The sequence below is a fragment of the Arachis stenosperma genome, chromosome 5, assembly GCF_014773155.1.
Source record: "Arachis stenosperma cultivar V10309 chromosome 5, arast.V10309.gnm1.PFL2, whole genome shotgun sequence".
Classification (NCBI taxonomy): Eukaryota; Viridiplantae; Streptophyta; class Magnoliopsida; order Fabales; family Fabaceae; genus Arachis; species Arachis stenosperma.
The window spans coordinates 126,990,674-127,012,310 of NC_080381.1; the positions used below are offsets into that span (position 1 = coordinate 126,990,674).

Consider the following 21,637-nt stretch of genomic DNA (forward strand, 5'->3'; position numbering starts at 1 on the left):
ATAACTCGAGCACATAATTTTTAAAAAACTCCAAATGACATAGATTAGTGGTGAAATTTTTAATAAAACATAAAAAAAACTTTTAAAAAGACGGAAAAAACTACTAAAAATACCAAGACTTTAAAGATCTAATTACCTTATAAATTATAATGAAATTTATTAAAAACTTATTTATTTTATACGTATGTTAAATACTTTATTGTTAATAGTAGAAAAAGCAGGCAGTGTGATAAAAATGATACTTAAATTTTTTAAAATAATAAAAATTTATTAGAATTAAAATATCTAATTTGAGATTCGTTCAGAATCAATTTAGATATATTCTAATTATTGTTATTTGTATTATAAAGTAAATGAAGAAAAAAAAAATATTGAGGGTAAACCATCAAAATATAGTAAAAAATTTATTATGATTACAAAAATAATACAAAAAATATGAACGATAAATAAATCTGTAATAATTTAAAAATATGAAAAATATAAAAAATATCAATTTTTTTATAGATGACAAAAAAATTGTATTTGGTAAATCTTATGCATTTGATTCAACTTTTTTTTAAATATTTGCATAATTATTTAAAAAATACATGCCAAAAGTTAAAACAAATTTAATTTTATATTATCTTAATACAAAATTATCAAATTTTAAAAATAAAAAATCACAAACTTTAAATAAAAATTACAAACATAATATTAAAATCTAATTTTTAAATTTTAAAATATATATTTAATATTTAGTTATTTTTATCATATTTTTATGATTATTTTTGTTCAACTATATTAATTTTAGGATACAATTTTCATAACATGACGTAACCAGTGGCAAACTGGCAATTCATACTCCGACAGTCTTTTACTACTTTAATTATTTATTTATTTATCTTTTTTGTCTTAATCGATCATTAGATATATTCACATGTCATAAACTCATAACTCATAAGACTGACTTTTCAAATATTACTTGTTATATTTATATATTTCTCAATATTCTTTGAAGTCTTTTGTAAGCTTTACAGCTCTAATTTTTGATGGTATTCTTTGAAGTCATAAATGTGTTCAGTTCAGACTTCAATTCCTCTTTGTCTTCCAAGCAACTCTCTCAGAGGAGAACCTCTTCTACAGTTATCAACAAGCTCTTAAAAATGAACTTTTTCATCACTTAATTTCGTGCTGCCTGATTCAAAAATCCTCTTCCTAACAGGTCTTAGTACTACTCTTTCTAGGTTTACATTGTCTTTTTGGTTGGTATTATTATTATTATTATTATTATTATTTGGTTGCTGTGATGTAGACGAGTTGTGTTTGTTTCAGAAACTAGAGATTGGATTATGTATGTATTCATTGCAATTAGATATATGATTAGGGTTTGTTTTTGCTTTGTTTCTCTCAAAGCTTTCATAGGATTTGTTATGAGGGAGTTCATTACTTCTTTCTTAATACGTGATCCATTTTAATGATTAAGAGGGGAATCCAAACCTACAAGGATGCATTCAAGTATTCAAACCCATCATAGATTTACTCTTTTTAATTTCAAAACAAGCACTCCTTGGAATAACTTCTTATTCTCAATGTTTCTGTTTTATAGTTATAAAAATGTGATAGTTTCTTCATCTTTGAAAAGAAAATTTGCAGCCAATTTGAGTTTTGGTAAAGATTAATAATGAGTATATGACTAATACATGCAACTATGGAGAAAATCGTATCTTTTTGGGGACAGACAGATTTTCTTATAATATTTTATAGGATTCAGCTGCTATGGCCACATGTTAAGGTTATGTAGAATTTAAATTTTTAATGTATTTGTTATTTATTTATTAAAGCAAAATGTTAAGAAACTTCTATTAATAGTAATTTTGAACGCATGTTAACTACATCCTATTTGGGTTTATATTATGTGTAAGGATTTAAAAAAAAAAAACTAATTTTTAAACGGTCTCATCTCCAAATTTGAAATTACTACCAAACACACTTTTATCTCCGTTTTTGTCTCCGCTATTTTCTGTGTTTGGACTAATAAAGCCTTATGACACAGTCACTAGTTTCTTATAGTTTTATTATTCATATTCTCCTTCTTCAGGTTTCCAAAATTAAGATAACTTATATGATACAGGTTATGTATTCAGTGGCAGGTTAATTTGGGAAGAAATTACAGAACTGGAAAGGAACCATGGCTAGTCTTAAAAATGATGAGCTGCCAATGCTGTTGAGAAAGGAATCAAAGGATGAAGAACAATATGATGAGACCCTGAATTCCAAATTGCAGAGATTCTTATCCAGGACACAAAGTTCAATTGCAATTCCTATGAGCACCCTGGAGTCATATGATAGCGAAACTAGTCTTGTTGGACACACTGGTCCACTGAAGAGTGAGAGAAAAACCCCCTTTCCACAAATGAGCGGTCCACTATATGCTACCGGAACTGTCAGTCATTTACAGCAGAGGATGGTTGGTACAGGAAGAAAAGAAGATGAAAGAAAGACAGAAAAATTTGATGCTTTCCGTGGCACTGGTTCGAATAACTGGCATAATAACCATGATAAGGAAAATGAACACTTAATGAGGTCTGGACAACTTGGAATGTGTGATGATCCTTATTGCACTTCTTGCCCAACATACTTCAAGCCTTCTCAACATAAAGTTTCAAAATCTTCGACAATATTTGATCCCAAGGTAGCATCATAGTCGAAAATTTAATGGTACATAGCTTTTCATGGTATAGATCTTGATTCTAGATGCAAGTATAGCCTTCTAGATGTTTGATAAATTGACTTATGTGATTCTCAAGTAGCCTATATAATTTTCATAATTATTCATATCTTTTTTTTACCTTTTACATTGTTTCTATTGTCAGTTGCTTCAATAGATATACTTTAGTATCTATCTTGTAATCTGTATCATCGTAATATAATTTAGTATTTATTTTGTGTTATACATCAAGATGATGACTGGTATTTCCGTGAAAAGCACTTTCGATTGGTATTTACCTAGATATGCATTCATAATAACAGGAAAACGGTATTAACCAAAAGGAACCAAATGTATCTTGACCAAAACCCTTTTAGTTACTCAAGCTGCACCAATGCATCTTGTTCTCTTGACTGCTGAAATTAGTTTTGTTGTTGCTATCACTGTTCACTTTGAGTTATTGTCACATGGGTACTTCAAGCTGTCTCATTGTTTATCAATAGTCAATAGAAATTTTTCTAAGACTATTCAAAGCTGAACCGTATCATTATTCTTTACCTTCATTTTATTGTAGATATTTATCATGTATTATCGGTCTATAACTTTTGCATAATGTAAGCTACTTTTGTTCATATTCTGAATGCCTGCAGTTCCACAATGCTCTCTATGGGGACGCCAAGGGATTTGCAACAAAGTTTTATTCCCTTTGTTGTTCGTACATTCCTGGAGTTATAAATCCTCACACTAAAGTCATACAACAATGGAACAAGATTTTGGCCATTTTTTGCTTGGTTGCTATTTTTGTGGATCCATTATTTTTCTTTGTATTTTATGCACGAGAGGTATGATTGTTTCTGATAATACTTAATTGCAACATCTTGCAACATGCAGTCTCTTATTTTTCCTTGATACTATGCCTAAGGTTACTCTGCACCTTTTTTCTTTTCACTGGTTGTAGGATCATAATTGTATTGTTGTCGACTGGTCAATGACAACAACACTTGTTATTGTTCGAAGCTTGAATGATTTGGTATATTTCTTTAACATTCTTCTCCAGGTATGTTCTCTATAACTACCATTTTAAAAAGGTTCCTTTGCACTCCTTCTAATTTATACAAATCAATATATACTTGTGGAACATTACTGCATTGATAATACAAGTGGAGGATTTTCTGATATCTTGTTGAGTCACTCAACACAATCTTAGCCTCAATTCATCTGAAATTGTTCCATATATCTTTGAATCATAGATGTTTTTTCTGTTTCAATCCACAAACCTTAGACTTCAGAGTATTGATGTTTTTATCTTTTTTCCCCGTTGTTAAAGGATATTTGTTATTTACTGAAGTTAATATGACATACAGTGTCAACTACCTTTTATAGATTAGACGGGAAGAAATTACAAATGAAATGGTTAACCAAAACAGATGATAATAATCTGGACTATAACCTTGTTACTTCTAAGTAGAGCTGCATTCTGTGCCAATTTCTTTGCTTTGCTATTTTTGAGGTTAAAGCCAAGGGGAATAGAGAAGAAAAATAACTATGCATTATGTTATGAATTCTAAGCATGGATGTTAAGTTTTCTCGTCTAGTGTCCAACTTTCTGTTATTAAAGGCTTACATATGCAACCAAATGTTATTAAAGGCTTACATATGCAACCAAATTGCCACTTTGCAGTTCAAATTGGCTTATGTTTCTCCTGAGTCAAGGGTGGTTGGTACTGGAGATTTAGAGGACCATCCGAAGAAAATCGCACTTCATTACCTTCGGGGTTATTTTTTTCTTGACTTATTTGTTGTATTTCCTCTTCCTCAGGTAGATGTCTTCCCATCTCCCTTTCTTTGCTTGTCATGTTTTTTCAATTTACAAATACCCATTTTTTCATGATGTCTTCCCATCTCCCTTTCACCATGAATACTTTCAGACTTTATTTTTTATTTTTTATGAAGGCAATGAGATCCAAAAATGTATATTTTTCTAATATATAATGTATGTTCTTGCACAGTTAGGATTTTAGTTGCCATACATCTTTGATAAAAAAAGGAAAACACAAAGTTCGTTGGTGCTTCCATTATATTGAGATTGTCATTGATTAGTTTGACTTTATTGGAATTTTGTATTTCAACTTATTTGAAATTTAGTCATTTTGTAACCATACTCCTTTCCATGACATATATAGTGAAATATGTGCAGATAATGATATTGTTTGTCCTGCCAAAATCCCTTGGGGGAGCAAATTATGCTAAGAATCTTCTGCGTGCAGCAATCCTTGTGCAGTACATCCCCAGATTGTTTAGATTTCTGCCTATGCTAATTGGCCAGTCTCCATCAGGATTTATATTTGAGTCAGCCTGGGCAAATTTTATAATAAACCTTCTAATTTTTATGCTATCTGGACATGTTGTTGGCTCTTGCTGGTACCTCTTTGGTCTACAGGTGAGTGAAAACAGCATTCGAAGCTTGTTTTTCTTTAAATATATAAAAAAATATGATACGCTGTGATTTGTCGCCCTCTGTTCAAGAGGTGGCAAGCTCTTGTTATTATAGGTTTCAGTATTAGAAGCTACCAACTGAATGCCTAAACCTCAAACTATGATAAGAGTGAAAGAGAAAAAAAAAAAAGCATAAAAGTAATGTATGATCAACTTGAAGACACACTTTAATGTCACAATGCCAGTTATATTATCATATGGAATGAGATTTAGGCTCAAGAACTAGAATTTTCACCTGAATTTGCTTATCCCAATAATGCTTTATACTTGTTGATTCTTGATGCCTTGATGGATAAGTCCTTCACATCATATCCTATTGAACAATTGTATTAAATAATTCTGATTATTTGTTTTGGGTTATGTAAGTATCATGTCCTCATAAATCTGATCCTTCTAATTAGCACTGCAATACTGGTAGTGAAATTCAGACTATCACAGTTATTATGTTTCCTTCAATAATTTAATAGATGGCTAAACTAGAATTGAAGTATAATTGATGTTTTATTTGCTAACTTTTTCCTTTTCTACCGTTTTCTTTCTTCAAGAGGGTTAACCAATGTTTGCGAGATGCCTGCCACAATTCTAAGATCCCCGGATGCATGACATTCATTGATTGTGGGCATGGTCATGATGGAGTCTTTCAGCCTGGCCAAACATCAAATCAGTGGAACAACAATACTGATGCTGTTGCTTGCTTGAATCCCCCATCTGATGGTGGTTTTGCTTATGGGATATATCAAAATGTTGTACCTCTTACTACAGAAACTAATGTGATCAACAAATACATCTATTCTTTGTTTTGGGGATTCCAGGTGAGCTGTTACCTTTTTCTTTTTCCTCCCCCCCCCCCCCCCCCCCCCCCCTTCTCTCTCTCTCTCTCTCTCTCTCTCTCTCTCACACGCACACATTCAGTAGCTAGTTGTGAAAATGATTTTAGTCAATTTCACAAAAGGAATGTATAATCCATTGACTGCCTGAACAATATAAATTGAAGTATAGATGTATAATATATCAAAACTAAACTCTAATTAATATTATGTTAATCTAACATAACTTTTAGACTACTTGCCAAGGGAAGATACATAAATGATTTTGATATATGTAAGAGTAACAATTATACCCTTGATGATATTTGTGCAGCAAATCAGTACTTTGGCTGGTAATCTAGTCCCTAGCACTTTTGTGTGGGAAGTCCTTTTCACTATGGCCATTATAGGATCTGGACTCTTGCTTTTTGCTATTCTCATTGGTAACATACAGAATTTTCTTCAAGCTCTTGGGCGGAGGTAGAACTTACCGAATGCTGAAAGTTGGTTGTAATTAAACTTTGACAGCCTTATTCTAATATATTATCTTTTGCAATATGGTTGAAATCTTTTTCTTCCATCAATTTTTTAGGAGGCTAGAAATGCAACTCAGGGGACGTGACGTGGAGCAATGGATGAGCCATCGACGCTTACCAGAAAATCTAAGAAGGTATAAATTCCTCATTTTCTGTAGTTTACATGCACATTTAATGACAAGTGACATGATGACTTATTTCAGATTTTAAAGAGATGCAAATTATAACTTGAAGTTTCTCCTTGCATCTACTTCTAGCTGCCTGCAAATATGTTTATGTTCCTGTATGTGCAACTAGTAAATCTGATTTATAGTCACCAAAAGAAATAAGTATGAATATGTTTTATCACTATGTACCTTAAAAGTGCACATAATCCTGCAATGGATGTGAAATAATTGTTGAGATCGTGTTATTTGGCATCGTTTTGAATTAAGTTATTAGCACTAAAAATGGTTGTGATATAGAAATATACACATAAGAGAAGTTAGTGATAGACCTGAACTTACTCAATAAGTCAATATTAAGAAAATAGAATGTCCTCTATTTGTCATTTTTGTTTAGGTTTGGTGTTGCATGAAACTTTTTACTCACATAATGTATAACTCAGATAATACATCTACATTGTAGGAGAGTACGACAGGCTGAACGTTATTCTTGGGCTGCAACAAGGGGAGTGAACGAAGAAATGCTTATGGAAAATTTACCAGAAGATCTACAGAGAGACATAAGGCGTCATCTCTTCAAATTTATTAAGAAAGTATGCACTGGTATCATGCTTATAACAAGTTATCATGATAGAATTGAATACAAGTTTAAACACGAGTTGTATGTATAAACAGCCAAATTATTGTCAAAGCATACTAAAAGTGGCCTTTGATGAAGACTTTGCTTTCATTCTTAATGGAATTTGTGCCCAACATTTGCAGGTTCGAATTTTTGCTTTGATGGATGAACCTATCCTAGATGCCATTTGTGAGAGATTAAGACAAAGGACATACATAAAAGGAAGTATTATATTGAGTATGGGTTGTCTGGTAGATAAGATGGTATTCGTGGTGCGAGGAAAGCTCGAGAGTGTCGGAGAAGATGGAATAAGACTTCCGTTATCCGAAGGGGATGCCTGTGGCGAAGAACTTCTAACATGGTATTTAGAACATTCTTCTGTCAGTACAGGTATATTAGCAAACCTGAAAAAACCATGCCCTATTAAAGAGTAGATTTCCTTAGGAATTGCAATAATCAACAACTTTTCTAGTAAATTCATGGATTAATGTATATGAATACAAAAGGTTTGTTTCTAAGATAAGAATTTTTTTAATTGATAATTTTAAATTATCTTTTGAAAAAGTAAGAGTAAATATATCATGAAAAAATATTTCTTTTATCTATGAATTATGTTTGAATACAATAATATAAAAATATTATTTTTTTAGTAAAAGAATCTTTTTAAATTTGATGTAAATTGTAGTTTTCAAATTTTTTATTTTTTAAATATTTTTATTTTTAGTAGTAAAAATTGATCAAATCTACTAAAAATTCATTAACATTCTTTTTAACGGCCATCCAAAGAAGCTCAAATTTCATCTAGGCACTTTGACTTATGAATGTCGTATCAATATGATTTTCCATGCAGATGGTAGAAAAGTAAGGCTTCCTGGACAAAGGTTGCTTAGCAACAGAACAGTGAGGTGCTTAACAAATGTAGAGTCATTTTCGCTCCGCGCCGCAGATCTTGAAGAAGTCACAATCCTTTTCACAAGATTCTTGCGGAGTCCGCGTGTTCAAGGAGCCTTAAGGTCACATCTCTTTTCTCCATTAAATTTGTATCAAGCTTCAATCTACGAATTCAAATCCATGATTCATTCGGTAACTGTGTTGCTATTGTAGGTATGAATCACCTTATTGGAGATCCTTAGCTGCAATTCGTATTCAAGTTGCATGGAGATACAGGAAGAAACGTCTAAGTCGTGCTGATTCTGCAGTTTAAAATTTAAAATTGAAATATAGTGCGAGTATCGTTATTCGTTACCATATACAAACGCGTAATTGTGTAAATAATAAAGGACAAGATTGTAGTCTGAAAATTTTCAATAAGACAATTATTGTAACTAGTAAATGCCCAAAAAATGAATCAGATTGGTGAATCGCTGACGCGGACGTTATCATTTTCGCAACAGTTGCAGGTACGGTCGCTTTAGGTTTCTCGCAGTTTGTGTTTTGCAGGTGCGGGGGCTTTTAGGGTTTTGATAGAAATTTTATATATTATAGAATGCACTAGCCGGGAGGAGAACTTCTTCATAGTTCATAGATCTAGATCTGTAATTGTGAGAGAGAGAGAGCGAAGAGAGAAAGAAGCAGCGGCGAATACGATGAGGAATTTCTTCGGTGACGGCTGAGTATATATCATCACGGTTGGTTCAAACAGCACTGTCTTCTTTATTTATTTATTTTGCCATATTTATTTTGTTTCTTTTCGGTCTTTATTTATTTAAATATTTTTGGTCAGGCTTATTTTGTTTGAATCTTCTGTATTCTTTCTTTTTTGGTGAACAATGTATTATTTATTTTTGAGTTGAGTTATCCATAAAAGCATGAAAAAAAAAAATAAAAACAATGGATGCTCGAACGAAAAATTGAAAGTAGGGTTAGATCACGAAGAGTACTACAATTGTGAGATTGTACAAAATTCATAGTCTGAGATTTGATTGTGAGATTTTGTCAAGGTATAGTATCTCATTCTTAGGAGGGCCACTGGTAGAAATTTTTTTTGAAATAAAATAAAAAAGTATTTATTCTGAAACAAATTAATCCAACTTTGTTTAATATATAACTTTGTTTAATACCCACCGATTTTAGAGCAGAATCGGGATAACTGGCACGGATCTGTATGCAAATCGGGAAAAATCACTTGATCCGGGAGAAAACACAGATCAGAAGAGTGGAACTGGGTGGCAGAGGCATTGCACCAATGGTCAATATGTTGGCATCATGGAAGCCACATTCCAGGTTCGAATTCCAGCTATGGCTGGGTAGTAATGAAACCTTTAGTGTGTGTGAGTGTATGACCAAAAGAAAAAAAAAGTGGAACTGGATTTTCTTTATTTTAAATCTGCCTGTCACTTGCTCTATCTTCTTCTTGGGTTGAGTTGAGATGACAACTCTGTGGCCATTTTTTTTTAATTTTAATTTTTAATTTTTATTTTAAATTGATATAATTTTTAATTTCTTTTAATACAAAACAATTTTTTAGGGGTTAATTTTTTTCGATATGAAAAAAATGTTGGTATTTTTGCTAGAAATAGAATTATTTGACATAATTTCTGATGGATAGATGTTGCAGGTAGAGTAGGATGAACACATAGGGGACGTGTTTGGTTAGCACGCGAGACACGTGTTAGTCACGTGGCAACATCTAAGGCAACACGCAGGGGCATGTTGGGTGCTCTGTCTATATAAGGCGACGCTCATTTCCATTTTACTTAATTGCGAAGAAGAAAGTTGTTTGTGTGTTGGTAGTGTGATGGAGGGTACTGCAAAAATGGTAGTGTATCATAACGGTAAAATTATACGAAATACTCAAGAGGGGGTGAGTTTTTGAGTGTGAAAATTTGTTTTCGCTTGTGGTTCCATGCACCATGACGTTTGCAGAGTTACAGTACAGCCTCTGTCAAAACATAGAGAGTGATATCTTAAAGAGAGTAAGCAATATTCTATATCGGAATCTCGTTATCATATTTGGTAGCCTAATACAGTTTGATATCATGCCGATCATTGATGATGCAAATATGCAGCGTATGTTCCATATTCATCGACAGACTCAGGTGCAACAGACAAAGATTGAGTTGTATATTGAGTTTGAAAATATAGATGCAGATGAGATTCAAAATGATTCAGATATGAAAGATGATAGAGGCGAAGTATATGAAGGAATGAATAGTGATAGCGAAGAGGATTTTGAAGCTACCTACGAAGCTGATGAGAAGGATGAGAATGGTGATGTGAGAGGTGAGGCAATAATAAAAAATGTAGTGGTTTCACCTGCAGTCAGTCAACCGATGGACGTTTCACCTTTTATGCGTAGTTTGAATCTTGACACCATACATGTACCGAAATTTCCTGAATATACAAACATAGGTATGTGATGAATGAGTAATACATTTTCCTTAATTTATATTTTGGATAGATCAATGAGTGACAATTTATTTTTTCTATAGGTGTTGTTGATCTTGAGGAAGGAAAATTTAGGATCGGAATGGAGTACAGCTCTAGAAAGTCGATCGTCGAGGCAATTAGGAGCTACACTATTTCTAGAGGAGTCGATTACACTGTTTATAAGTCCGAGCCACAGACATTTTATGCAAAATGCAAGATGTATAGCCATGGGTGCGATTGGCTTATCCGAACCAGCTTGATACGGAAGAAAGGTTGTTGGGAGATACGGAGATATAAAGGGAGGCACACGTGCACCTTAGGAACGGTTTCACAAGATCATTCCAAGTTAGACTCAAACATGGTTGCTGAGGCTATAAGGCCATTGGTTGAAACCGACCCATCCATAAAGGTGAAATCTATAATTGCAGAAGTCCAGTTAAGGTTCAACTATACCATCAGTTACCGAAAGGCTTGGTTGGCAAAGCAGAAGTCGATAACCAGATTTTTTGGTGGTTGGAAATTATCTTATGAAGCTTTGCCGTGGTGGTTCTTAGCAATGGTTCAGAAGATGCCTGGCTCAACTTTCAAAATAGAAACACGACCCTTGTGTAACGGGGGTGAAGAGGCGGACGGTGTCAGGATACTTCAGCGGGTATTCTGGAGTTTCACTCCATACTATAAAGTGTTCCGGCATTGCAAGCCTTTAGTTCAGGTTGATGGCACACACCTTTACGGCAAATATAAAGGTGTCTTTTTGGTTGCAGTTGCACAAGATGGGAACCAAAACATTGTGCCGATTGCTTTTGCCATTGTGGAGGGATTGACTACTGATACGTGGTACTTTTTTTTCAGTAATTTAAGAAGGCGTGTTGTTAGGAGAGACGGTGTAGGGATAATCTCTGATCGACATGAGTCAATACGGACAGCAATAAATCGTAGCAACAGTGATTGAAAACCTCCAAGAACATGGTGGATGTTTTGCATTAGATACATCAGTTGTAACTTTTTAAGGGCATTCAAGGATCCATACTTGTAGAAGCTTGTTGTCAATATAGGTATTTGACGCTACTGTTATTTCTACTTATGATGGTTGGTAGTGCCTAATATGACTATGTACGGTGTGATTTGCAGGCTATTCAAGAACCGTGGATGAATACAACATCAACTACAAGAAGTTGCAAGAGCGAGGTGAGAGATATGCCCGATGGTTTGACAATCTCGAACTTCACCAGTAGGTATTGGCATTTGACGAGGGACATCGATGGGGTCACATGACGACAAACCTAGTCGAATGTCTAAATTCATTGTTGGAGGGTGTCCGAAATGTTCCTGTGTTGGCCCTTGTCCGAGCAACATATTATCGGTTAGACCAGCTCTTTATGCAAAAGAGTGCTGAGGCTCAAGAGCGCAAGCGTGCTGGATTTACCTACTCTGAATTTGCCACTCAACGCATAGAAGAAAATATGCAACGTGCAAAAAATTTAGTTGTGCATCAGTTTGATGGAAGAAATGAGGTGTTCACGGTGCGCGAAATGCCTAGTGGAAAAGTGTTAGTTGTTGATCTTGCGCAACGGGTGTGTAACTGTGGGCATTTTCAGGTGGAACGACTACCTTGTTGCCACGTTATTGCTTGTTGTGTTAACCAGCGACTCAATTGGCAGGTGTATGTTAATGATGTATACAAGATGTCAGAGATTCGCAAGGTCTATGGAGTGGAGTTTGTCCCAGTAGGCGATCCTGAGACATGGCCTGCTTACTCGGGACCGACGTTGGTCGCTAATCCTACCTTGAGGCGAACGTCGAAAGGTCATCCCAAAGGTCCTCGGATATGCCATCTCTGCGGTAGACAGGGTCATAGCCGTAGTCGATGTCTTCAGCATGTTGGACCGAGTGGGGTTGGTAGCAGTGGTGGTTCATAGGTCTTTGTTGGTCGTTGTATTTGTATTTTAAAGTTAATTTTATAAATTAATGTATTTGAATTTATCTATTAACTTTTTGAATTAGTATAGTTGAAAGTTTCTGTTAATTTTACAACTGAATACAACTAAATATGACAAAACACAACTTTTAATGAGCAAAGTACTTCTATTATTAATAAAAAATCTAATACAATAAGCTTATACAAAAAAAATTAAAATATGATACAATAAACTTACAAAAATTAACTTAAAAATACAAATAAACTTGCACAAAATTCTGATATAATAAACTTACACAACTTTTTTATGAACACCCGCTTACTTTTTTCCGAGGATCCACTTCATCCCCTTGCTCATTAACCCCTTATCAAACCCCGATGGAGTAAACTTATCTGGTGGATTTCTCTCCATCCGTAGGTTATACAGATGACCCCGACCTGAAACACTAACATTAGTCATACTCAACCCACCTGCCCCTCTCTTGGGCATACCCAACCCAACTGCCTCTCCCAAAGTAAATGCACCAGGGTTGTACTCATCACAACCTCTTGTTGTACCACATTCAAGTCAGGATTGTTCGGCCTAGTTAGTAGTAGATCAACACAAGCTATATCGAATAAAATATGAGAAGCGATGCTACCACTCCCTCGGGAATCAACCGACATATAACTTGAAGTGTGGTCAGAAGTAGTCTCCCTCGACGAGAGGCCATATCAACAGACACCCGATGTAGTTGAGACAACCCCTATTGTGGCTCAAATATGGTCCAATCCGAAAAACTACCCACACTGGTGTTAACCCATTGCTGGATATGATCATCCCCAACAAAAGGCATTTGCAATGGGATTAGGGAGAACTCTAAGTATAGAGGACTGTAGTTTGCGCTCTTGTTTAATGTTGGTGGTGGTGGCTGTGGTAGCTGTGATAGTTGTGGTGGTTGTACTGTAGTTGTTGTGGTGGCTGTGGACGGTAATAAGGAAATGGTTGAGATACTACATACTAAGGAAATTATTGTTGCTAAGGCGGTGGCTGAGGTAGTTGCTGAGAAACTCCCTTTGACAATCTCAGTCATACTTCGAATAAACCCAAGTATCAATCATGGTAATTAGCAGCTGGTCTAAAATCTCAAATTGGAAGGGGATGCTGTTCTCGCAATTGAGTGTTGCGACGGTTGCCCCAATCCTCTATCCATCCCGCATGTATCACCCTTCACTCATGAAGTTGTGCTTCGCAAAAAGTAATACAATGGTCTTCCACTCTAATGATTTTTGCAGGCTTAAGGGCAGGTTGTGCATACCTAAACTGGCGCATCACTCAATTCGTAGGGTGTCATTCGACACACTCGAATGACAACAATGGTACCATTGTGTCACACACTTTAAGGTGTTCATATAATTCGTCGAGTATGATTGATCCTTCGTATGGTTGCCATACAAACTGTAACATATTAGAAAATAAAAAAAAATTATGATCGTGTTAAATATTAACATACACCAAGAACAAACACTAATCTCTGCCATGTTATTATAGGTTTTAGTATCAGAAGCTACCAACTGAATGCCTAACCTCAAACTATGATAAGAGTGAAAGAAGGAAAAAAAAAGCATGAAAGTAATGTATGATCAACTCGAAGACAACTGTAATGTCATAGTGCCAGTTATGTTGTCATATGTAATGAGATTTAGGCTCAAACTAGAATTTTCACCTGAATATGCTTCTCCCAATAATGCTTTATACTTTTTTATTCTCGATGGATAAGTCCTTCATATCATATCTTATTGAACAATTGTATTAAATAATTCTGATTATTGTTTTAGACTATGTAAATATCATGTCCTCATAAATCTAATCCTTCAAATTAGGACTACAATATTAGTAGTGAAATTCAAGCCGTTACAGTTATTACGTTTTCCTTCAATAATTTAATAAGTGGCTAAACTAGAATTGGAGTATAATTAATGTTCGATTCGTTAACTTTCTCTTTCTCTACTTTTTTTTTCTTTCTTTGAGAGGGTTATTCAATGTTTGCGAGATGCTTGCTAATAAAACGGAAAGAGTACGCAAAGATAATAAAATTGTGAAAGGATAATAATGAAAGAAAAGAAAAGATGAAAAAAATTTATTGATTGTTAATTGATTGAATTGTTCACTATGAAGGTAAAACTAAGTATATATAGAGCATTAGCCTATGAAAGATAAGATAAAGATAAGATATAGATAAAGATAAAGATAACTATAAGATAAGATAAAGACTAAAATTATGATTGAATTTGTGTATTCTGTTGGGCCGAATTTGTGGGCCGTGAGACGTCTTTATTGTTGTCATGGGCTAAGGTGGAAGAGTGATTTAATACGCCCCTGCAAGCTGGAGGATGAAAGATGTCAAGAATACTAAGCTTATTCAGATTAAGATGGAAGGATTGAGGAGACAAAGGCTTGATGAAGATGTCGGCTAGTTGTCTAGAAGAGGGAATTGGGAGAAGTTTCATTACTCCAATTTGAGCTTTTTGTCGAACCAAGTGACAATCAACCTCTAAATGTTTGGTCTGTTCATGAAAAATCGGGTTAGCAGCAATATGAAGAGCACTATGATTATCACAATATAAAACTGGTGGGCGGATAGGAGAGATGCGTAAAAATTGTAACACATTTAGTATCCATTGAAGTTCACAAGTTGTGTTGGCAAGTGCACGATATTCTGCTTCCGTGGATGAGCGGGCAACGTTGGTTTGTTTCTTGGTCTTCCAAGAGACTAAAGAACTGCCTAAGAAGAAACAAGAACCTGTTAAAGATCGTCGAGTGTCAGGACATCCGGCCTAATCAGAGTCACTGAAGCCAAGAAGCTGAATTTCTGATTCCTTTGGAAAGAAAAGTCCTTTGCCGGGACTAGTTTTCAAATATCGTAACACATGCTTGGCAGCTTGAAGATGAGATTCAGTAGGAGATGCCATGAATTGACTTAATTGTTGAGTGGCATACATGATGTCCGGTCGAGTAGTGGTGAGATAGATAAGACGGCCAACCAAACGGCGATATACAAAAGGGTCGGATAGTAGGGGACTTTTGTCTTGATATAGTCTTGTGGTACTATCCATTGGAACAGAGGCAGGTTTAGCACCTAATAAACCAGAATCCTCCAAAAGATCAAGACAATATTTTCTTTGAGATAAGTAAATTCCCTTCTATGATTAAGCAACTTCAATACCCAAAAAATATTTTAATGGGCCCAAGTCTTTAATTCGAAAGTGTTGGTGCAAAATAGACTTAATGGCAGCAAGTTCAGAAATGGAATTACCAGTGAGAACAATGTCGTCAACATAGACTAAAAGGATAGAAATTTGATCACCAATGAATTTAACAAATAGGCTATAATCAGATGAGGTCTGCTGATATCCATGAGATAGCAAAAGATGAGAAAGTTTGTCATACCACATACGACTAGATTGTCGTAAACCATACAGTGACTTTAGTAGCTTACAGCATTGATTCGGTTGAGGAGATGTAAATTCGGGTGGCAGAGTCATATAAACATCCTCAGAAAGATCCCCATGTAAGAAAGCATTATTGACATCCAACTGATGTATGGGCCAACGCTTCTTAGAGGCCAATGCCAAAACTAATCTGATGGTGGCAGGCTTGACAACAGGGGAGAAAGTTTCCAAGAAATCAACACCTTCAGTTTGAGTGAACCCTTTAGCCACAAGGCGTGCTTTATATCGATCAACTGAACCATCAGGCTTGCGTTTGATGCGATAAACCCATTTACAGCCAACCGGCTTAACCCCTGCAAGGCAATCAACAAGACGCCAAGTTTTGTTCAGCTCAAGAGCATCCAACTTATCTTTCATAGCACTACGCCAATTAGAGTGTTGATTGGCGTCCTTAAAAGACTTTGGCTTAACGTCAGAATGTAGAGATAAAAGAAACTTTTTATGTGAAGATGAAAGAGAAGAAAAAGACATGACTGAAGATAAAAGATACTTGCACTTTGAGGGAGATTGATTTGTAGAGATGAGAGAGGAATTACACAAGTAATCAGAGAGATATGCTGGAGGTCGGTGAGGCTGGTCGGAATGACGAGGATGGGGTTGCTCAGGTGGTGAAGAAGGTGACGGGGGATGAGAAAGTGATGGTGGACTGGTGTCTAGTGCGGAAGGAGATATAGGTGTCTGTGTTGAAAGTGATTCGGTTGTCATGGGTTCAACTTGACTAGGTAACGATAGTGAGGAAGAAGGAGAGATTGTTGGAGAAAATAAAGAACTAGGTGGAGTTGGGTCAATGGGTATAGGTGAGGGTTCAATTGGAAGACTAACTGAATCTTGTTTTTGAGAAGGTGTGTTTGGCAATGTTGGGCTGAGTGTATGAAATTGGACATATTTTGTGACAAAGGGCAAGATCATTTCATAAAAAATCACGTTTCTATAAATCTCAATTCTTTTATCTTCTAAAACATAAACAATATATCCTTTAAAACCACTTTGAAAGCCAATAAATACAGTCTTTTTGGCTCTTGGATCAAATTTTGATCTATTTGCTATTAGGGTAGAAACAAAACATAAGCATCCAAAAATTTTAAGGTCATGATAATTTGGTGGATGATTAAATAAAATCTCAAATGGTGTTTTAAAATTAATTGCGGATGATGGAACTCTGTTAAGTAAATGAACAGCATGTCTAACAGCATAAGACCAAAAGGATGATGGTAAATTAGATTGAAACATAAGAGCACGAGTTATATTCAAAATATGTTGATGCTTGCGTTCTACCCTTCCATTTTATTGAAGAGTTTCAACACAACTACGTTGATGAATAATACCCTTTGAAGCATAAAAATCAGGTAAAATAAATTCTGGTCCATTATCGGAACAGATAGTTTTGACTTTGGAGTTGAATTGTGTTTCAATTAAAGTAATAAAATTTTTTATTTGATTTTGCACTTCTGCTTTTGATTTTAATAAAGTAACCCATGTAAAGCGGCTAAAATCATCAACAATAGTAAAAAAATATTTATGATTATGAATAGAATTTTGTCGAAACAGACCCCAAATATCAAAATGTAAGAAATCAAAACTTGCATTGGCTTTGTTAAAACTTTGAGAAAATGAAAGTTTTTTTTACTTAGAAAATGACAAATGTCACAAGCCTCATCATGATGCATAGAGATAAAAGGAAATTGTTTATGTAAATGATTAAGTCTTTGCCTAGAAAGGTGTCCTAAACGAAAATGCCATTTATTGGATGGTGTAATGGGTGGAGATTGGATGGAATTTATGGAGTGTGTAGTGGATGAATTTTTACCGAAATTGGGTTCAAAGACATATAATCCCTCTCTCATTCTGGCCAAATCAATCGTCCCCAAATTGTTGCTCTGTAAAGTGCAAGAAGAAGATGAAAAAGTGAGTTCACATATGAGTGCTGGAGTAATTTTTGAAACAGAGATAATATTAAAGTTGAAATGAGGTAAATAAAGAACATCATGAAGAACCAAGGATGGTGAAAATTGAACAATGCCTTTATAAGAAACAGTAGTTTGAGAACCATTTGGTAAATGAACAAATAATATGAGAAATTTGTGTGTAAGAAATAAACCAAGATAAATTTGATGCAATGTGATCTGTGGCACCAGAATCAATGATCCAAGTATTCAAGAATGAATCTCGATTTGAAGAATTGTTAACAGTGGAAAAAGTATTGAAAGAACAAAGATAATGAGTAGTTGGACTTGGCAAAAGCTCAAATTGGTTTGAAGGACGAGCTTCTTCATTGAAAGGAAGTGCCGTGAAGGAAAAGTGTTGGGCTGACGAAAGGTCCAAAAGAGGCTCCGAATGAAGTTGCTGATGTGTCCTTTCTCCTTGATCCATGGATGTCAGCAGAGCTCAAGAGGAGCTCTGATACCATAATAAAACGGAAAGAGTACGCAAAGATAATAAAATTGTGAAAGGATAATAATGAAAGAAAAGAAAAGATGAAGAAATTTTATTGATTATTGATTGATTGAATTGTTCACTATGAAGGTAAAACTAAGTATATATAGAGCATTGCCCTATGAAAGATAAAAATAAATAAAGATAAGATAAAGATAAGATAGAGATAAAGATAAAGATAACTATAAGATAAGATAAAGACTAAAATTATGATTGAATTTGTGTATTCTGTTGGGTTGAATTTGTGGACCGTGAGACGTCTTTATTGTTGTCATGGGCTAAGGTGGAAGAGTGATTTAATAATTGCCACAAATCGAAGATCCCTGAATACATGTTATTCATTTATTGTGGACATAGTCATGATGGAATCTTTCAACTTGACTAGACATCAAATCAATGGAACAATAATACTGATGTTGTTGCGTGCTTAAATCCCCCATCTCAGGATAGTTTTGCTTATGGGATATATCAAAATGTTGAAACTCTTGTTACAAAAACTAATGTGATCAACAAATACATCTATTCTTTGTTTTGGGGATTCCAGGTGAACTATTACTTTTTTTCTTTTCCCTTTTTTCTTCCTCTCTCACACGAGCAGTTCTTGTGAAAATGTTATTTTAATTAATTTCACAAAAGGAACGTATAATCCATTCACTTTCTAAACAATATAAATTGAAGTATAGATGTATAGTATACCAAAATTAAACTCTAATATTATGTTAATCTAACATTACTTTTAGAGATTCTATGAAAAAAATTTATATATGCTTGAAATATCAGTTGGTTGAGTTTTCTGTATTTATTTAAAAACTATTCTATATGTATCCAAAATCTTGGATGCAATTGATTTGATATCTATAAGAGTAACAATTATATCCTATGATATTTGTGCAGCAAATTAGTACTTTAGCTGGTAATCTGGTCCCTAGCACTTATGTGGGAAGTCCTTTTCAGCATGGCCATTATAGGATTTGGACTCTTGCTTTTTGCTATTCTCATTGGTCACATACAGAATTTTCTTCAAGCTCTTGGACGGAGGTAGAACTTATCAATTGCTGAAAGTTGGTTGTAATTAAACTTTGACAGCCTTATTCCAATATGTTATTTTTGCAACATAGTTGAAATCCTTTTCTTCCATCCACTTTTAAGGAGGCTAGAAATGCAAACTCAGTGGCTGTGACATGGAGCAATGGATGAGCCATCGACGCTTACCAGAAAATATAAGGAGGTATAAATTTTCTCTTTTTCTGTGGTTTACATGCACATTTAATGACAAGTGAGATGAAGACTTATTTCAGATTTTAAAGAGATGCAAATTATAATTTTAAAGTTTCTTTTTGCATCTATTTTCTCTCTACAAATGTGCTGGCTGATTTTTTTTTATATGATTTAGCGGTGTGAGTAATGCTTCATTATGATCATTTGGGGGGAATTACACTGTTATGACAGCGTTAATTTAAGAAATTTAGGGGAGAAGAAATCAGTGGGACCGATTTCAAGGAGAGAGAAGAGGGAACACAAATCGGTCCCACCGATTTGTGGAGGAGAGATGAAGAACACAAATCGGTGCCACCGATTTGTGTAAGATGGAGAAACCAAATCGGACCCACCGATTTGTAGGAGTCCTACTTTATAACATAGTAATCGGTGGCACCAATTTCGGGCGGGAAAATTTTTTTTAATACGACCGTGCACCAATCGGAGCGAGCGATTTGTGTAGAACGCGGTCGGTGGGTCCGATTTGCGGTAACTGCTTAAATAAAACGAAGAAAACATCACAGAAGCTTCATTTCTTCGTCTGTGCTCTCCGTCTAAGCTGATGTTCTTCTTCCTCTCCTTTTAGTCTTCTCCTTCATTCTTTCCATCATTCTTGTAGAAAAAATTTAAATGAGTGTGAGAATAGACAAGTACGTATACTGATATGGATGATAGAGTTGTGTTGAAGATTTTAAATAGTACAACTTAAATTTTAAATAGCGATAACAACCTAATTGACATACTTATTAAGTAAATAGTACAACTTAATTAACAACTTAGTTCATCCATACAACTTCACTTCCTTGGTGCCCACTTCATATTGGTGTATAACTTTCTGCACTTTTTGGCAATCCTGTTAAAAGCAGATGGTGTATACCGATTTGCACTCCGACGAGGAGGATCAGCTCTAAGGTTGTAACCTTTTCCTCTTTCACTTGTGGCCGTACCTACGAAAACACAACATGTAATACAAATACATTTTCACCATAAAGCTACTAATACAAATACAAATGGTGGATCCTATTACTCAAATGGGTATTCAATATGTAATAAAAATACAATTTCACCATAAAGCTACTAATAGAAATTAAGTAATTAAATACAAAAACAACTTTATTTTACCTGCACTGGGAGCTGGATCCTCATCATCATCATCATCATCATCATCATCATCCTCATCCTCTCCCTCATCCTCATCCTCATCCTCATCCGCATCATCTGGATGGTCTACTAGGTAGTTATCAGTCTCATCAACTGCCCTGTTACTCTCATGAATCAGACTCATCGGAATATGTCTAGTATTTTCACTCTGTATAATCCCTCCAATGCCTTCAGCACTTCTGCTTGAGTCAACAGACATTCTGGCACCAGAATTAGCCGAGGAAGTGTGAACCCGAGGTCTCGAATCCAATGACCTCCTAGCCTGAGTAATCCCACCCGAATGTGCTTGATGGTCGGTGGGAATGTCAACATAATTACCTGAATGTGAGTGGTGCGACCCCGATGCCATGAAACCAAGCAGCTGACTGAATGAAGTTTGCTCTGGATACTCAAAATGTGGACCACCCAAATACTGTTGCTGTACCGGGACTGGCTCTGAGAAATAATCAGACGGATGTGTCTCAGGAACATATGATGCAAAGTATTCAACCCCCTGGTGTGGCGGTATTACTGGCGGTGGTGGTGGAGGTACCGGATCCGGTTCCGGTTCCGGCGCAGATGGTGGTGGAGGACCTTCTGGATTCTCTTCGAATACAAGGTTCGACAATTGCAAGTGGTCACCAAATGCAGCTCGATACCAATGCATGTAAATTTCCAATGGATAATGTAAATACACCAAGTCATCCGAGAGAGTGTGACT

At 35.1% G+C, this 21,637-nt stretch overlaps 2 protein-coding genes across 8 annotated transcripts; both read left to right on the forward strand.

Moving 5' to 3' along the window:
* The first annotated feature begins 962 nt into the window (after positions 1 to 962).
* LOC130980097 (probable cyclic nucleotide-gated ion channel 20, chloroplastic) lies at positions 963 to 8,698 on the forward strand. 3 transcript variants are annotated; one of them, XM_057903731.1, is made up of 13 exons: positions 963 to 1,201; positions 2,124 to 2,671; positions 3,337 to 3,528; positions 3,645 to 3,743; positions 4,368 to 4,505; positions 4,884 to 5,126; positions 5,728 to 5,994; positions 6,323 to 6,468; positions 6,581 to 6,658; positions 7,152 to 7,281; positions 7,451 to 7,697; positions 8,158 to 8,320; positions 8,412 to 8,698. In XM_057903731.1, exons 2-13 carry the CDS (start codon positions 2,168 to 2,170, stop codon positions 8,509 to 8,511), a joined length of 2,307 nt encoding a protein of 768 aa, XP_057759714.1. In that variant the 5' UTR covers positions 963 to 1,201; positions 2,124 to 2,167; the 3' UTR covers positions 8,512 to 8,698. The 3 variants fall into 3 exon arrangements, with proteins under 3 accessions (XP_057759714.1, XP_057759716.1, XP_057759715.1); XM_057903732.1 differs by having other exon boundaries at positions 998 to 1,201; positions 2,111 to 2,671; XM_057903733.1 differs by lacking the exon at positions 4,368 to 4,505.
* A 5-nt stretch (positions 8,699 to 8,703) lies between these two features.
* On the forward strand, positions 8,704 to 12,031 carry LOC130980099 (uncharacterized). Of its 5 annotated transcripts, none has more exons than XM_057903739.1 (6): positions 8,704 to 8,935; positions 9,386 to 9,530; positions 9,865 to 10,222; positions 10,316 to 10,658; positions 10,739 to 11,731; positions 11,808 to 12,031. In XM_057903739.1, the coding sequence occupies exons 3-5, from the start codon at positions 10,160 to 10,162 to the stop codon at positions 11,626 to 11,628; spliced, it is 1,296 nt and encodes a 431-aa protein (XP_057759722.1). In that variant the 5' UTR covers positions 8,704 to 8,935; positions 9,386 to 9,530; positions 9,865 to 10,159; the 3' UTR covers positions 11,629 to 11,731; positions 11,808 to 12,031. The 5 variants fall into 5 exon arrangements, with proteins under 5 accessions (XP_057759722.1, XP_057759723.1, XP_057759720.1 ...); XM_057903740.1 differs by having other exon boundaries at positions 10,340 to 10,658; XM_057903737.1 differs by having other exon boundaries at positions 9,865 to 10,658.
* Positions 12,032 to 21,637: the final 9,606 nt, after the last annotated feature.

Bases quoted from the DNA above. Each gene is read 5' to 3' on its own strand.
- LOC130980097 (XM_057903731.1), top strand. From the start codon at position 2,168: ATGGCTAGTCTTAAAAATGATGAGCTGCCAATGCTGTTGAGAAAGGAA. The intron at 5,127-5,727 runs GTGAGTGAAAAC...TCTTTCTTCAAG, and splicing joins GGTACCTCTTTGGTCTACAG to AGGGTTAACCAATGTTTGCG. The intron at 6,469-6,580 runs GTAGAACTTACC...TCAATTTTTTAG, and splicing joins CTTCAAGCTCTTGGGCGGAG to GAGGCTAGAAATGCAACTCA.
- LOC130980099 (XM_057903737.1), top strand. From the start codon at position 10,160: ATGACGTTTGCAGAGTTACAGTACAGCCTCTGTCAAAACATAGAGAGT. The intron at 10,659-10,738 runs GTATGTGATGAA...TTTTTTCTATAG, and splicing joins TCCTGAATATACAAACATAG to GTGTTGTTGATCTTGAGGAA.